The sequence below is a fragment of the Lontra canadensis genome, unplaced genomic scaffold (genome assembly GCF_010015895.1).
Source record: "Lontra canadensis isolate GAN:19392208 unplaced genomic scaffold, GSC_riverotter_1.0 scaffold50, whole genome shotgun sequence".
NCBI classification, from domain to species: Eukaryota; Metazoa; Chordata; class Mammalia; order Carnivora; family Mustelidae; genus Lontra; species Lontra canadensis.
In genome coordinates this window covers 4,494,475-4,512,875 of record NW_022631044.1, presented here as the reverse complement: position 1 = coordinate 4,512,875, position 18,401 = coordinate 4,494,475, and the positions used below count along the sequence as shown (strand labels likewise).

At 36.9% G+C, this 18,401-nt stretch overlaps 1 protein-coding gene across 1 annotated transcript in view; it reads right to left on the bottom strand.

Moving 5' to 3' along the window:
- The window catches only part of WDR92 (WD repeat domain 92), a 100,233-nt gene that overhangs the window by 32,668 nt on the left and 49,164 nt on the right, over window positions 1-18,401 (bottom strand). Inside the window, 4 exon segments of the mRNA XM_032873756.1 lie at window positions 11,327-11,328; window positions 13,128-13,312; window positions 14,434-14,493; window positions 16,253-16,429. Coding sequence (XP_032729647.1) covers window positions 11,327-11,328; window positions 13,128-13,312; window positions 14,434-14,493; window positions 16,253-16,429 — 424 coding nt within the window.

Genomic DNA, 18,401 nt, shown 5'->3' with positions numbered 1-18,401 from the left:
TCAATAACCAAGGAAGACAAATGTGCAAAAATACCTAAATTCTGTCAGCAGAGAGAAAAATGCTCTGGAGGAAGTAGAGTGGAGATAAAGGAGACGCAGGTGTAGGGATATGTTTACATGGGATGGCCAGGACACACCTGAACAGACCTGGTGGCATTAGCTATGAGGTCTCTGGTGGGGGAGACAGTACAAAGGCCTGCAGCAGCAGCAGGCCCCAAACTCCAGGAACCACAGGAGGCAAAGGCAGTGGGAAGCAGAGGAAGAGTGAGTAGTAAAGCAATGAGTTAGGGCTTTGTAGGTTGTAATGATTTGTGTTTTTAACCAGTGGTAAAGCAGATCTATCTTTACTTATGGCTTATAGTCAAATATCAAACATCAATTTATCAGGGTTTTTTTTTTAAATCCAAAAGAAGGGAAAAAAGACTACCTCATAGGAAAAAAATACTATCTCATGGCTGTGGAAGCCCAGCAAAGACAATTATGAACAGACACAGGCAACTTTCAAATATTTTATTTTCTTATTCATACAGTATGAAGTTTTCTAAAGATCCCACAACATGACATTTCATGCAGAAGAAAAACTAAACATTCAACATAAACCCCTCCCCCCCCCACACCAAAAAAAAAAAAAAAAAAAAAAAGGAAAGGAAAGGAAAAAAAAAACCCTCGTTCCCCAGTAAGGAAATAATGCTTGCACTGTTTTTCTGTAACGCCAGCCAAGATATGCACAAGCAAGAGAAATAGAAAGCATTTGCTAAAATATTTGTAACAAATACTTATGTACAAAAAATTCACAAAAGACTAGTTCCCCCTTGAAGCAGAGCACATGGCAGTTGACACTGGAACAGATCAAACCACTGGCTGGGATTATAAGCCACGTACTGATCCAGAGGAAGAAAGTTACATGTAGTGGAGATTTTCAGTTTGAACATTAACATTTCCAAAGTTTGGCAACATTATCTTTTAAAATTATGCAAATTATGTAAACAAGAGGTACATTTTAAATTGATCTACATGCAAAACTCCATGTCATGCAAGGACACCAAGCACCGGGATTTTTCTCTCACAGACAGAGCCCATGATGTGCAGCACTCAGTTGAAGGAACAGCGATGGCAGGCAGGTGTGCCCAATTTCAGATTCGTTTACCTTGATTCAACCTGCCCTTTTCTACTTACGATTATAAAACCGTTTTTCTAGAAAAACTATACAGGGGAAGACTACTTTCCTAGAAAGCTAACCAAAACGTTTTCTTCCAGCCAATAGTACCTTTGCAGAAAAGGGAAGGGATAATAGCAAGTGGTGGAACATGATAGGCTACTTTTATATCACACATTTAGTAAGTTAGCATCCATCACAAATATGGGCAAATCAAGAAAGAAAACCATCATGCACTCTCTATGCCTTGTGGTAAAGACATTCAAAAGGTATAAATTTAGATAAAATTTTGCTCTTCTATGGCATCAAAATTAGACTTCTTCCATTTAAGTCACAAATATATGTGGGCGGTCAGATACACACATGCACATTAAGTATCACCAATTTTTAGATGAGCTGCAAGTCTTTTGAAACAAGGGAAATTTACGGTTCAAAGGTAAGTTTAATGACAAACTGTTTACCCACATACTGAAACGAATGGATATCTTCAGTTATGTGATTCCATCAAGTATTATTAAGAAATATCTAAGGAAAATCGTGATTGCCTCAGATGGCTTCTGGCCTTTCCACAACTGATAACTTACGTTGATTCAGGGACACTAAATGTAATGGCTCCTAGTTAAGAAATAACAACGAAGCAGCCACAAGCTCTGTGCAGTGACTATATGAACACAAGAATGAGCTCTTGGCAGGAGCACTGCTCTACACTTTCTCCTCAAGCAGGGATGTAGTAAAAGCTGCTCAGCAATGAGACGTAGTCCCTGGAAAGATCTTCATAGGTATAAATAAAATTACAAACTCCTTTGTTACAAAAATGTAATTCAGGTAAATAATAGGACGTTAACAAATGCTTTGTCAATCTCTCAAAGGAGAAAGCACAGGAAAAGGAAAATAGCTGGCCTAACACCCGGCTCAAATTGTACAATTTTCTATCTATATATAAAACTGTGTGAAATAAAAGTAAGGATATTTTATGTTCTGCTTGGCACTTTTGTACTCTATCATTTTGTTTCTGAATCAAGTAGATTAAATTAAAGCCAACCTACTACACATATAGAAAGCTACATATATCTATATATAAATATTTACATATGTATATATAGATACTTTCTCATTATAAAAGATGAAGAAAAATAAATTAAAAAGCCAACCCCTTCCCTTTCTTCACCACATTGATATGCTCTTTTTATGCTGCTGTCCTTCAGACTTTAAAGTGCTACACTGAGTTATTGAGAGAGTAAGAGTTCAATAACACTTAGTTGGCTTCATGAGGCTCGTGTTGGAAAATGTGGCTTCACAGAGAAAAATACTTCCATTTAAATACACAGAGAGCATTGCTGGACGTCTTGAGCAGATCTTCAGAGATGGAGAAGAAAGCAAAAGTGTTGGGAGGTACTCTTTTAAAAAGAGTCACACATCTACCACCATCTTTTTGTGGATATCTAGGCCACCTACAACCTGCAACAGATAGGAACAAATCTTAACCATGTCTGAAAACTCCTTTTTACTAGTCTAACCACCTGAACCAAAATTAAAATTTAAAAAATACACTACACTTTATTCTCAGAAATTGGCTTTTTTGATTGTTTTTGTTTTTAAACCTGTACTACCTACCTCTAGTTAGAATTTTCATGGCTTCTTTCTCCCAGGATAATAGGCATTTTCTTGTGTTCTAGGACAACGGTTGGCAAACTTAAAAGGGCCGGAGGTTATTTGAGGTTATTTGTAGGCCACATGTAATTTCTCTTGCATTTCCTTCTCCCACTTTTTTTGTTTTTTAAAAGATTTTATTACAGAGAGAACTCGAGCAGGAGGAGGTGCAAAGGGAAGAGGAGAAGCAGACTCCCTGCCGAGCAAGGGCTCTATCCCAGGACCCAGAGATCATGACCTGAGCCAAAGGCAGATGCTGAACTGACTGAGCCCCCACAGGTGCCCCTTTCTCTCACTTTAACACTTTAAAAATGTAAACTGTTCTAAGCTCAAAAAGACACACAATACAGGCCATGGGAAGGATCTGACCCACTCTATTTGCCAACCCCTGCTTTTATATAAAGTTTAATATCAAGTAATAACCAGAGGTCCGCATAAAAATTTGTCCACAAAATCCAAATATGGGCTTAATTGTCAGTCTATTCTAGAAGGTAGTAAAAGGTACCAAATGAGTAAACTTTTCTGCACATTATTTTCCCATGGGCTTGAAGATGTGTTGAGTTGTTACAGACACTCCGTGAATAAGGACATGGTAATCTACAAGTGTAATTACCTATATTTGGAGGATAGTCTAAGTACAGTCTACCTAAAGAAAGTAGGTAAGTCATAAATGTTCACAGCTTATTGAATTTTCCCAGAGTAATCACCCAAGTAACTAGCACCCAGACTGTCACCAGGACTCTTCTGTGGCCTGCCTTCCAGCCATCTCCCTCCTCCTGCCCTACCACTCACACAGAGGGAGCCACTACTGTGACTCTAACAACCTGGATTAGTTTGAGATCTTTTTCGTGCCTGACTTGCTTCACCGAATACGTTTTTGCTAACCCATGTTGTTGGGTGTAACTGCATCTGTATTATTTTTCAGTTTAAACTTACTTTAAAAGTTTATTTGAAAAATAAAGCTTGAACAGCCAATTGGTGCTACAACTTCTGCTATGAAAACATCGGGGTGCTATGCTGCCCTCATTCTCTGTGTCCTTTTACACAGAGATGATCATTTAGACTTTTCAACTAATATTCAGTATTTCCCTACAGGTCTCTGAATAACATTCCAACATTGCCTTCTCTTCAGTTTAAAGCTGTAGGCATTATCCACTGATTTCCCACCACACAAGAGGAAGATTTAGCTCTCACATACACACATCCCTCCCATCTATCTCCTACCCCAGATATTTCCCACACCACACCCTTCCAGTAGTTCCAGCTTCATTTTGATTAGGCATATTCAGCATTTTAATTATAACTATATAAAATACTATTTACAGCAAAACAGAACTGCATACTGCACATCTGTTCTGCTACAGTTAATAATTATCTTCTTTGCTGGTATTTTATGTATTTCATTAATTCAGTCTCAAACTTTTGTTCTAAGTATGTTCAAATAGATGATGTAATTCTATCAATTTTATTTTCTTGAAATTATTCCCAGAGCTTTCGCACCTGCTGCAATCCAGGCCTGTCATCTCTGGACCTTGCTTCACCATCCCGGAAATTTCCTTATCTCATGTTGGACCTCTGCTTCCTAGACCCCTCATTATCATTTTTTATTTACAACCTTATTATAGTGGGAGCACATCTTCTAGTAGTTTCCCAAAAAGGGAAGCCTTGCAATACTAGAAAATGTCTTCATTCTTCCATCCAGTTGAGTTTGTAGAGAATTCTAGTTCGGAAATAACTGTCCCTTGGAATTGCAAAGGCAGTGCTCCACTGTCTTCTAGTTCCTACTATGCTGCTGAGAAGTCTGCTGTCCTGATGATTTTTGAGTCTTTGTATAAAGCCCCTCCCCACCACCCTTCTATCCCTGGTCTTTGGAAGTTGGATCGCCATCTCTGTTTCCCCTTTTAAAATTCCATGACATTGTGCTAGCCCCAGTGTATTTTTTAATTAAAAAAATTTTTTTTCAAGATTTTATTTATTTATTTGACAGAGATCACAAGTAGGCAGAGAGGCAGGCAGAGAGAGGAGGAAGCAGGCTCCCCGCTGAGCAGAGAGCCCGATGTGGGGCTCCATCCCAGGGCTCTGGGATCATGACCCGAGCCAAAGGCAGAGGCTTTAACCCACTGAGCCACCCAGGCGCCCTGACCCAGAGTATTTTTATATACTATGCTAGATACTCAGTAATCCTTTCAGTCAGGAAACAATATTTCTGGTTCATTACTTTTGATTCATTTTTAGTGACTTCCTTCCCTCCATTTTCTCTCTGGAAATCCTAGCATTCAGGTGTTAGACTTCCTGCAATGGATCTCTAAATTTAAATTTCCAAGAACTCTCATATATTATCTAAGTTTTAAGGATTCAGTATATTATATGCCTGAGAATGACAGATTTTTGTTTCAGAGGTATCAAAATGGAAATGTGCTTCTCTTTACTTACTCTCCCTTCCCACTACTCCCAACCCTCACCCCCCAATCTATGCCTCCCATTTCCCAGCCTACAGACTTCACCCTCTGCGATCTCCCACTGCAGGGCAGGAGAGTCTGAAGAGCAGGAAAGGAGATCTACTGAGCTAAATGCCTCTTAGACTAAGCCATTCTGTTTTTAGCTTCACCTTCATCCCCACTTTCACTTACCCTGAGCCACCAGTTTCTGAGCCTTTCAGGGATTCTGCATTATAAATCAAGCTGCTTCTCAGCTTTCCGGGCTGATAGCTTAGAATTCATTTTTTTCTCCTGTTAAGTCAGCATACTGACTTACAAGCTGTTCAATCTAGTTGTTATCCTCCCTACTGTCTTGTCGTGTGGGTTCATAAACCTTTAAACTTTTTAGTTTCACCAGAGTTTGGAGAGCAAGCAAAAGTAAATACAGTTCACCCTTAAACAGCACAGGGCTTAGGGATACCAACCCCCCTACGCAGTCAAAAATCCATGTGTAACTTCTGACTCTCCCAAAGCTTAACTATTAATACCCTACCGTTAACTGAAAGCCTAGCTATTAACATAAACAAAACATTTTGTATGGTATATGCATTACATACTATATTACAATGAAGTAAGCTAGAGAAACATTAAAATCACAAGACAAAAAATATGTACTTTACCAAAAATAAAAACAAACAAAAAAAACCCTGCACATAAGTGGGCATGTACAGATTAAACCTGTGTTGTTCAAAAGTCAATTGTATGCATGTTCAGGTCAACCCCAACTTTAATCCTGTCGCTAATCATTTCTATTTTATCTGTATATGTTAACTATTCTGAAAATTTTAAAGAAGCAAACAAGCATAAGTGATCTCTTAAAGTAATGTCCCATCTCTTTCATTGCTGTAACTTGAGAAACCAGAATTAAAAAGGACTCAATGAAGCCAAAGTTATGGGCTTGAGAGATGTTCAGTAAAGTTGGTTTAAACACAAAAACTTTTCTACACTCCTAAACTATGCTCCTCAAAAATACAAAAGGAATTTATCATAAATACCAGAAATGAAATCAAAGCGCAGCTTATGTCTTTAGCATCATTTCTATACCTAAAGATGTATTTTAATTTCCTTCCACTGACTACTGATTTATATATAATTTTAATTTACATCTTGTATTTACTAAATATAAATGAGTCTTCGTCTCTATACATCTCTTCCACATCACTGGGCAAGAGTTTTCCATTTTTATTTGTTCCCTCAAGGCTTAGGATTTCTTCTTTCCTTCTTTTATTTATTTTTTTAAATATTTTATTTATTTGATAGAAATCACAACTAGGCAGAGAGGCAGGCAGATAGAGGGGAGGAAGCAGGCTCCCTGCCGAGCAGAGAGCCCAATGCGGGGCTCGATCCCAGGACCCTGAGATCATGACCTGAGCCGAAGGCAGAGGCCTCAACCCACTGAGCCACCCAGGCGCCCCTTTCCTTCTTTTAAAAGCTGGGTACTATCTGTGCTGCCACTACCAGCCTGGTCTCATGTCACACTCACTCTGACACAAGTCATTCTGTGATCTTTGGCAATGAAGAGACAGATGACAAACCCTTGTACCAGTACCACCAGGCAACAGTTCAAAGTCCCAAATCTCACACTTAACTCTCTTCCTTTTTTTCTTCTAATTTATTTTTTACTTAAATTCAATTAACTAACATACATGATTCATTTCACAGGTACAGGTCAGTGATTCATCAGTCTTTTATAATACCCAGTGCTCATTACATCACGTGCCCTCCTTAATGTCCATCACCCAGTTACCTCATTCCCCCCACCTTCTCCCCTCCAGTAGTTTCCTATGATTAAGAGTCTCTTAAGGGTTTGTCTCCCTCTCTGATTTGTCTATCTTTCCCTCCCTTCCCCATGCTCTCTGTTTTGTTTCTTAAATTCCACGTATGCGTGAGATCATATAATTCTTTCTCTGACTTTCACTTAGCATAATACCCTCTAGTTTAATCCACGTCATTGCAAATGGCAAGATTTCAATTATTTTGATGACTGAGTAGTATTGTATTCTATGTGTATTACACATCTTTATCCATTCATCAGTCAATGGACATCTGGGCTCTTCCCATAGTTTAGCTATTGTGGACACTGCTGCTATAAACACTGGTGTACAGGGGACCCTTTGGATCACTACATTTGTATCTCTGGGGTAAATACCTATTAGTGCAATTGCTGGATCATAGAGTAGTTCTATTTTCAGCTTTTTGAGGAACCTCCATACTGTTCTCTAGAGTGGTTGCACCAGCTTGCATTCCCACCAACAATGTAAGAGAGTTCTCCTTTCTCAGCATCCGCACCAACATCTGTTGATTTCTAACTTATTAATTTTAGTCATTCTGACCGGTGTGAGGTGGTATCTCATTGTGGTTTTGATTTGTATTTCCCTGATGCCAAGTGACACTGAACATTTTTCATGTGTCTGTTGGCCATTTGGATGTCTTCTTTGCAGAAATGTCTGTTCATGTCTTCTGCTCATTTCTTGGTTGGATTATTTGTTCTTTGGGTGTTGAGTTTGATAAGTTCTTTATTGATTTTAGATACTAGCCCTTTATCTGATTCAGACATTGGCAAATATCTTCTCCCAGTCTTTGGCTGTCTTTTGGTTTTGTTGACTGTTTCCTTTGCTGTGCGGAAGCTTTTTATCTTGATGAAATCCCAACAGTCTCTTGCCTTTGTAGACATGTCTAGCAAGATGATGCCGGGGCTGAGGTCAAAGAGATTGCTGCATGTGTTCCCCTCAAGGATTTTGATGGATCCCTGTCTCACATTAAGGTCTTTCATCCATTTTGTATCTATTTTTGTGTATGGTGTAAGGAAATGGTCCAGTTTCATTTTTCTGCATGTGGCTGTCCAATTTTCCCAACACCATTTGTTGAAGAGACTTTTTTCCATTGGACATTCTTTCCTGCTTTGTCAAAGATTATTTGACCATACAGTTGAGGGACCATTTCTGGAGCCTCTCTCCTGTTCCACTGATGTATGTGTCCATTTCTGTGCCAGTACCCTACTCTCTTGATTACAGCTTTATAACAGAGTCTGAAGTCCAGAATTGTGATGCCATCAGCTTGGCTTTTCTTTTTCAACATTCCTCTGGTTATTCAGGGTCTTTTTTAGTTCCATACAAATTTTAGGATCATTTGTTCCAGCTCTGTGAAAAAAGTTGGTGATATTTTGATAGGGAGTGCACTGAATGTATAGATTGCTCTAGGGAGCATAAACATTTTAGCAATATTTATCCTTCCAAACCATGAGCATGGAATGTTTTTCCATTTCTTTGTGTCTTCCTCAATTTCTTTCATGAGTGTTCTATAGTTTCCTTTGCTTATTTGGTTAGATTTATTCCTAGGTACCTTATGGTTTTTGGTGCAATTGTAAATGGAATCAACTCCTGAATTTCTCTTTCTTCTGTCTCATTGTTAGTATATAGAAAGGCAACTGATTTCTATGCACGGATTTGATATCCTGCCACTTTGCTGAACTCATATTTATATGAGTTCTAGCAATTTGGGGGGTGGAGTCTTTTGGGTTTTCTGCATATAGTATCATGTCATCTGTGAAGAGTGAGTTTGATGACTTCTTTACCAATTCAGATGCCTTTTATTTCTTTTTGATGTCTGATTGCTAGGCTAGAACTTCTAATACTGTGTTGAACAATAGTGGTTAGAGTAGACATCCCTGTCATGTTCTTGACTTTAGGGAAAAGGCTCTGTTTTTCCCCACTGAGACTGATATTCGCTGTGGGCTTCTCATAGATGGCTTTTATGATACTGAGGTATGTATCCTCTGTCCCTACATTGTGAAGAGTTTTAATCAAGAAAGGATGCTGTACTTTGTCAAATGCTTTTTCTGCATCTATTGAGAGGATCCATATGGTTCTTGTCCTTTCTTTTATTAACGTAGTGTATCATGTTGATTGATCTGCAAATGTTGAACCACCCTTGCAGCCCAGGAATAAATCCCACTTGGTCGTGGTGAATAGTCTTTTTAATGTACTATTGGATCCTATTGGCTAGTATCTTGGTGAGAATTTTTGCATCCATGTTCATCAGAAATATTAGTCTTTAATTCTCCTTTTTGGTGGGATCCGTCTGGTTTGGGGATCAAGGTAATGCTGGCATCATAGAGTTTGGAAATTTTCCTTCCATTTTTTTTTTTTTGAAAACAGCTTCAGAGGAATAGGTATTAATTCTTTAAATGTTTGGTAGAATTCCCCTGGGAAGCTCTGGCCCTGGACCCTTGTTTGTTGGGAGATACTTGATGACTGCTTCAATTTCCTTGGTGGTTATGGATCTGTTCAGGTTTTCTATTTCTTCCTCTTTCAGTTTTTGTAGTTTGTACATCTCTAGAAATGCATCCATTTCTTCCAGATTGTCCAATTTGCTGGCATATAGTTGCTCATAATATGATCTTACAGTTGTATTTCTTTGGTGTTGGCTGTGATCTCTCCTCTTTCATTCATGACTTTATTTGGGTCTTTTTTTTTTCTGGTAAGTCTGGCCAGGGGGTTATCAGTCTTATTAATTGTCTCCAAGGACCAGCTCCTAGTTACATTGACCTGTTCTACTGTTCTTTTGGTTTCTATTTCATTGATTTCTGCTCTGATCTTTATTAAGTCTCTTCTCCTGCTGGATTTAAGCTTTCTTTCCAGTTCTTTCTCCAGCTCCTTTAGGTGTATGGTTAGGTTGTATATTTGAGAACTTTCTTGTTTCCTGAAGGTTTTTATTGCTATATACTTCCTTCTTAGGACTGCCTTTGCTGCATCCCAAAGGTTCTGAGCAGCTGTGTTTTGTTTTGTTTCCATGAATTTTTAAAATTCTTTAATTTCCTGGTTGATCCATTCAGTCTTTAGTAGGATACTCTTTAGCCTCCATGTATCTGAGTTTCTTCCAAATGTTCTTGTGATTAAGTTCAAGTTTCAAAGTACTGCGATCTGAAAACATGCAGGGAATGATCCCAGTTTTTTGGTACGGGTTGAGACCTGATTTGTGACCCAGCATGTGATCTAATCTGGAGAATGTTCCCTATGCAGCACTCAAGAAGAATGTGTATTTCTGTTGCTTTAGGATGGAATGCTCTGAATATTATCTGTGAAGTCCATCTGGTTCAGTGTGTTATTCAAAGCCCTTATTTCCTTGTTGATCTGCTTCAACGATCTCTTCATTGCAGTGAATAGGGTGTTAACATCCCCTACTATTATTGTATTATTATCAATGTGTTTCTTTAATTTTGTTATTAACTGGTTTATGTAATTGGCTGCTCCAATGTTAGGGCCATAAATATTTACAATTGTTAGATCTTCCTGTTGGATAGACCCTTTAATTATAATACGTGTCATTTCTCATCTATTACAGTCTTTGGCTTAAAATCTAGTTTATCTGATATAAGGATTGCCACCCCAGCTTTCTTTGGATGTCTATTAGCATGGTAAATTGTTTTCCACCCCCTCACTTTAAATCTGGAGGTGTCTTTGGGTCTTAAATGAGTCCCTTGCAGACAGAGTATCAATGGGTCTTGCTTTTTTATCCAACCTGATACCCTAATTATCTTTTGATTATGGCATTTACCCGTTTACAGTCAGAGCAACTACTGAAAGATATGAATTTAGTGCCACTGTAATACCTATGAAGTCACTGTTTCTGTGGGTTGTCTCTGTTCGTTTCTGGTCTTTATTACTTTTGGTCTTTCTCTTTGCTTAAAGGATCACCTTTAATATTTCTTGCAGGCTGGTTTAGTGATCACAAATTCTTCTAGTTTGTTTGTCCTGGAAGCTTTATCTCTCTCCTTCTATTCTGAATGACATCCTAGCTGGATGAAGTCAAATTCTTGGCTGCATATTTTTCTCATTTAGTACCCTGAATGTATCATGCCAGTCCTTTCTGGCCTGCCAGGTCTCTGTGGTTAGGTTGGCTGCCAATCTAATACAGGTTAGCTTATATTTTATATTTAAGATTATTATATTAGCTTATTATTCTTCAGCTTATATTTTGCTTATATTTTATATATAAGGTTAGCTTATATATAGTTATATATATAACCTACAGGGTTAAAGACCTCTTGTTCTGGAGCTGCTTTCAGAATTTTCTCTCTGAGATTCGCAAGTTTCACTATTATATGTCTGGCTGATGATCAATTTTTATTGATTTTGAGGAGGGTTCTCTATGCCTCCCGGACTTAAATGCCTGTTTCTTTCCTGTGATTGGGTCAGTTTTTACTCCAATATACCACTGCCCCTCCCACCCACATCTTTTCCCTCTTCTTCTGGGATCCCAAATATTCTAATATTTTTTCACTTTATGGTATCACTTATCTCTCAATTTCTCCCCTCATGATCCAGTAGTTTATCTCCTTTTCTCAGCTTCTTTATTCTCCATCATTTTGTCTTCTCTGTCACTAATTCTCTCTTCTACCTCATTTATACCAACAGTTAGAGCCTCCATTTTTTATTGTATCTCATTAATAGCCTCTTTTAATTTTGACTTATTAAATTTTAGTTCTTTTATTTCAGAAAGGGATGCTTTAGTGCCTTCTATGCTTTTTTTTCAAGCCCAGCTAGTATCTTTATAATTGTTATTCTGAGCTCTAGTTCTGGTATCTATTTTGTTGATCAGATCCCTGGCAGTCAAGGATCTGCTTCCTGTTCTCTTTTTTGAGGTGAGTTTTTCTGTCTTGTCATTCTTGCAGAAAGTGGTCACTTTTCTATTTGTAGAATTGCAGCAATTCTTTTCTTAGATCTCTGGCTGAGTTCACAGGTGTTCAGAATGATTTTATAACTAACTATCTAGCTCAATTCCTGGGACCAGCCAATACTAAGGTCTCCTACACCTCCACAATCTTGGACTCCTCCCCCTCCTACTCAAGCTTAACTCTCTTCCAAAAAGACCCCATCTGTTCTTTAGAGTACCACCCTACTTTTTCAAACAGTATGCAGACAGCACCCCTTTGAGATGAAAGAAGATACTTAAAGGATAATATGAACTTCTTAAATGCCAAAATTGCAACTTCAGTCCTTACATGACACACAACCAGTTTGTTTTTCTTTTTATGATTTAAATAAAAAATGAAAAGGAGAAGGGAAATCTTCCTATAGAAGCCTCCAATAGTAACTGAAAAATTTCAGAACGTTTTTGTTATCTCTGCCTTGCCTTCTGGAGTCTCTAGCTTACAGTTAAAACTCCTTATAATATATCAAAAGGCTAGTATCTTTGCTTTAGGGGCAAAATAGTGAAAGAAGATGAATGGTTGTGTTGCTGTTTGGAAGCGGTGAGTGGTGGCAAAACCCTAGACATACTGAAGAAAGGCAATGAACTGGAAGGTAAACTGTGGCCCCAGTTTCTACCTCGCATTAGTTTTCTTAGGACTCCCCATAACTGTGGGCCCTTACCCTACCACACAAAGAACCAGCCAGCAATAGCTTGGGAGCAGGGAGGGGTAGAATCACCGTTTACACTGCCTCACTGATGAGTCTAAAATCCATGTAGACTCCATTTCTATTGTCCTCATGAAGCTAACCTTCCAGATGCCTAGCTGAAACTCATCAACACATACATACCTTCCACAAGGTTTTCAAACATATTTATTTTTAAATAAACCTTAAGAATACACCCTGGTTATAATTTGAGGGAGTACCAACAATAAGTTATTAGTACCATTCTTATGGTATTATCAGATAATCACTGAGAATATGAATTCCTAATAATAATAATTGTTATTAACAATCACAAGGAACAAGGGCCATTAACAAAATCAAATATATCAATTTCTAGGGCAAAAATGTATAAGGAATTCTCTAGTAAGTAATTTTGTTAAGTTTTTAAAACCCAACTATTGGAAGAACCAGCTCTTTTGTACTTACGGCACAGAATTCTTCAAAGGATATTCTTCCATCTCCATCCTTATCTGCATTTATTATGGTTTTGTCTACAATTTGCTGTAACTGTGTATCTTTCAGATTGTTCCCCACCATCATTTTCAGCACCTGGAAGAGTTCCCCATTGGAAATATAGCCATCTTTATCCATGTCATAGATACGGAAAGCAACTAAAAAAAAAGAGAGTAAGGAAAATTAATGACAATTATAAGGCAACCACAAGTAAATACTTTAATTAGGAAGGAAAAAAGTAAGCATTCAAATATCTAGAATTAGAACTATGATGATAGCTCCTTCCCACATTTGATCCTGCCTCTAGGAGCAGTTAAACACAGTTGGGTAAGAGTATGGGCTTTGGTGGGGCACCTGGGTGGCTCAGTGGGTTAAAGCCTCTGCCTTCGGCTCAGGTCATGATCCCAGGGTCCTGGGATCGAGCCCAGAACGGGGCTCTCTGCTCAGCAGGGAGCCTGCTCCCCACCCCTTCTCTGCCTGCTTCTATGCCCACTTGTGATCTGTCAAATAAATACAATCTTTAAAAAAAAAAAAAAAAAAAAAAAAAGAATATGAGCTTTGGAGTCAAGAGTGCTTGGCCAATTAGCGTACCTGAGGGTTAAGTTACTTAGCTTTGCTAACCTTCAGTTTCTATACATAAAATAGGGAATAATAACAGTTCCACCGTACCAGGTTCTTTAGAGTACTTTATGATGACAAATAATACATATGAATTGCTTAGAACAGTGTCTGAAACATGGCAAAAGCTCAATAAATGATAGCAGTTGCTATTACTATTATTCTCATTTATACTGAGTTCATTTACAAAGGATGTCTGCATATGTCCTACGCCTCTAAGAACTGTTATTGAGTAAAACATCTCTCTAGTTAAGATACCTTAAAAAGGTATCAGATGTTTACTGTAATAGAGGCTGGCTATATAAAACCAAAATAATGGACTTCTGGCTAAATAGGCGTATAAATGAAGCTTACCTAATTAAATTAGAACATTTTTTCAAACTTGGATCAAAAAGTCTTATCCAAGACACATAGTTTATGTAGCTGTTTTCAGAAGGAAATTGGTGTTTCTATCCAACTAAAAAGCAACAATGACACTGTTTTTAAAAATACTAGTTGTAAATGTCCTAAAAGGACTTTCTGCAGAATATAAAATTGCTGTTATATATATTAAGCATCTAGAATAAAAGACATCTTTTCGAATATCTTAAAAGATTGTAATGTAGTATAGGGTAGTAGTGGCATAAGAGGGAGAATGAACTCAGTGAAGAAAAATACTTACACCTCAACTTCTGTTCCTTATCTCCTTTGACACTGAACTGAGAGACTCCCTCAATGAATTCTGAATAAGAAATGTTTAAAAATCAATTTTTAATATAAAAATATATATACCCCACACACACAAATTCACATATCCACAAGAACATGTTTCCTTGCAAAAAAAAAAAAAAAAAATTACTACTAAGCAGTGTTTTAAACTGGAAATGCCAAATCTGAAACTTCAACAAGGTTCTATGTATTTTTTTTTTAAATCTGAACTTGGGAGTTCTCTAAAGGTCAAATCAATTTGAACAATATTAAGTAACACTGAGCTTATCACTAAGGGAAAAAACATTCTTTAAGCTATTTAACTCTTTTTGGGAGGATGTAACTATAAAAGGGGGGCTTTTAAAAAATATATCAAGCCGTGTTGGGTTCTCTGCTCAGTGGGGAGTCTATTTCTCCCTCTCCCTCTGTGCTCTCTTTTTTCCTCTCTCAAAGCAAATAAATAAAACCTTTAAAAAATAAAAACATAAAGGGTGCCTGGGTAGCTCAGTTGGTTAAGCAACTGCCTTCAGCTCAGGTCACAATCCCAGAGTCCCGGGATCAAGTCCCACATTGGGCTCCCAACTCCATGGGGAGTCTGCTTCTCCCTCTGACCTTCTCACCTCTTGTGCTCTCTCTCATTGTCCCTCTCAAATAAATAAATAAAATTTTTTAAAAAAATAAATATATAAAAAAAATAAAAACATAAAAAGATCATGGGGCACCTGGCTGGCTCAATATGTAGGCAGCACATCTGACTCGAGTGTAGGGATTACTTAAAAATCTTTAAAGAAGAAGAAAGTATTATAAAAAGATTATGTATTGTTTTGGGTTTTTTAAATTGTTTTAAGTAATCTCTATACCCAACCTGGGGCTCGAACTCATGATACCAAGATCAAGAATCTCGTGTTCTTCTGATTGAGCAGCCAAGCACCCTGATTATACATTGTTTGCCAGAACAAAAATAATTTTGCATTTCTGGTTCCAAAATTCAGACCCATTTAAATAAAGTCTTGTGAAAATGATCGTTTTTTCCTCACTGCCTGCTACACATTTAAGTCATAAAATCAGCTTTAGATCCCCCTTCACTTAAAATTCAGTTCCTGGAATGAAAATAACATCTGTTGATGACAAATCATGTAATCAAATATAAAACTTTGTACCACAGTAATATTAGCAAAAGTACTATCATTTTACATAAAAATTTAGATTAAACAATCCTTTTTATAATGCTCACATCCTAATTACTACACCGCAATTTTATATTGGTTAGTATAAGTCTCATTCTTTAAAGAAAAAAAAAAAAGGCTTCTAAAAATGTAGTTCTGGGGCACCTGGGTGTCTCAGCAGTTAAGCATCTGCATTCAGCTCAGGTCATGCTCCGAGAGTCCTGGGATAGAGTCCCATGTCAGGCTCCCAGCTCAGTGGGGAGCCTACTTTCTCCCTCTCCCACTTCCCCTGCTTGTGCTCTCTCACTCGTGTCAAATAAATAAATAAAATCTTTTAAAAATATAAATAAAAATGTAGTTCTAATACTCTGTTTCCCTAGAAGACTAGTTTTCTAAAAACAAAGGAAATACTAAATTTTTTTTTTTAGCTTACCTTAAAGGACAATTTCATCACTTATGAAAAAGTAAAAGATCTTAGTTCATATTAAGGTTCATATACCACAGATTGAGAATTTAACAATTATATAATCACACATTTTTAAAAAAATTTGTCAGACGTTTGCATACAAAAAACTGTAAAATAAGTCATAGATTACATAACTTGTTTAACTTAAACTACTTTCTTACCTTTAAAGTCTACTTCTCCATTCCCATCTGTGTCAAATATATCTATTACTCGCTGTACTAAAGGATTCTGTTGTAACTCAGGCAGAGACATGAACTCTTCCACACTCAAAGAACCCGAATTGTCCAAATCAAGCTTCTTAAATCTCTTCCCTAGCCTTTTAATTTCATCAGCATCAACTAAAAGCAAACCAAAAGAAGCAGCAAGATTTATAAATGATTTTATCAAAATTACAGGGAAAAAAATCCAGCAGTTAATCAATAGTAAGTTTAATTTCTAATTTAATTAGAAGAGTCACATATACTATTAGTTAACTCCTTATAACAGATAAAGTCATAATATTTTTATTTGGTTACCTTTTTGTTTGCCTGCCCCTGCCATTACATACAACCGACTGTATACTGCACCAAGATATTACAGGATTGCAATGCTAAGCTGATTGTGGGAGTCAGGTGATTCCTACTAGGCAGGCTAAATCAATCTCTGTTCTGTACACCAAAGCATCTTTTCACTTATCTTTTTAAAGTTTAATTTATTTCTAATAGTTATGGTTTGAACATACTTCAAAATTCAAGACCTCCCTCCTACCCCACCCTGTAAATGTTGCCAGTTTCTTGAATACTCTTCCAAAGATAGTCTTAGCAAGTATGAGCAAATAGAACACAGGCATTTTACTTTTTTTAACCAAAAGAACCACAGCTAACAAAGTTCACTTTTCAATGTTTTAAAGAAATAACAACTTAAGAAATGTTTGCATTAGTTTGTAACTACTCTATAAAAATTCAGTAGCTGGTCTCAGCAGCATATACGGTCTTTAAAAAAAGATAATTTTCTTCTAAATTACATAACTATTTTCATTCTTTAAGATATCAGAGTAACTCACATATAATTTTAATTGATAGCAGAAATACAAATATATTTAAAGCTATAACTTCCTAAAAGAAATTTTTCTAAAAAAATTAAGTCAAATGTTCCACAGCCCAAGTATACATGTATTACAGCCCACAATATTAGAGACTGAGACTGCAAACTGTTTTTGAAAATTCAAATATATGGCATCCTCATTATAAAAACTTTAAAAAAGTTAATAGATTTTTTAAAATATAAAAATACCTTAAAATGGAATAAAAACTGTATCTGAACGACTGAAGCATAGACTGTACAACTACCACATGCTGCTGACAGGAAATAGTTCATATGCAACTGGTAAAGGGAGTCCTGTCACTCAGTAGAGCACAGAAATGTCAGTGGTGCGGAGGGACTTTTCCTCGTATGTTCTGGAGGAAGGGAAAGGAACTGTTTTCTCAAATTAAAGACCCATTCTTGATAAAATTTTAAGGCTTTCCAACATTGTTATCTGGTGAAAAGTACCAGTAACAAATGAACAACCTGCAAAGATACTTCGTCTTTCCACCTCCGCCTCTCCCCACCACAGAGCCTCAAAACACAATTAACGAAGGTGACTATACCCTGGCTCATTATTTAATTTTTAAAAATTAGTTTCTACCAAAGCAGATGTCCTCAAGGACCTTGAGGAAAATCCAAAATAGGAAGCATGAGTCCTAGTTTAAGGCTAACAAATGAATTGCTATGGTGCTTAATACAAATGCCAGAGGTTATTTGTGCTAAAAATTTTAAGACCATAACAGTTCTTCTATGTACTCTGTTACAAAGCTGCATAATGAGTGGTCTATCTAATCCATACTTTCCCTGGGACATAGGATGTTTGCAACATTTGAGGTTTGCAAGAATACATACGTTTTACTGTAAGAGAAATGCCTTTCTTAATTAAACGATTCATCTAAACACTGCTTCCAACACCAAAATACACATTTCATAAACACATCAACTGCAGAGAGCCTTTTATTCCTCTATTAAAGAGTATTCCTTCTTTAATGAACAGATGATAAAAGCAAACTGTTCAAATAAACCTTATTTTCTAATTTTCTGTGATGAAACTGGATACCCTTACTCTTGGAGGAAAAAAAACTTAAATTTTTAAGTCCCTCAAATGCTTTTCATTTATTTACTTACAGGTTTCCTGTGCCACCTCAGATGAAACACCACTTTTCATTGTTCTTCTGTACACTACATATAAAAGTTGCTCAATAAATGTTTTAAATGAGTATTCTAAGGGTTTCAGATTTAAAA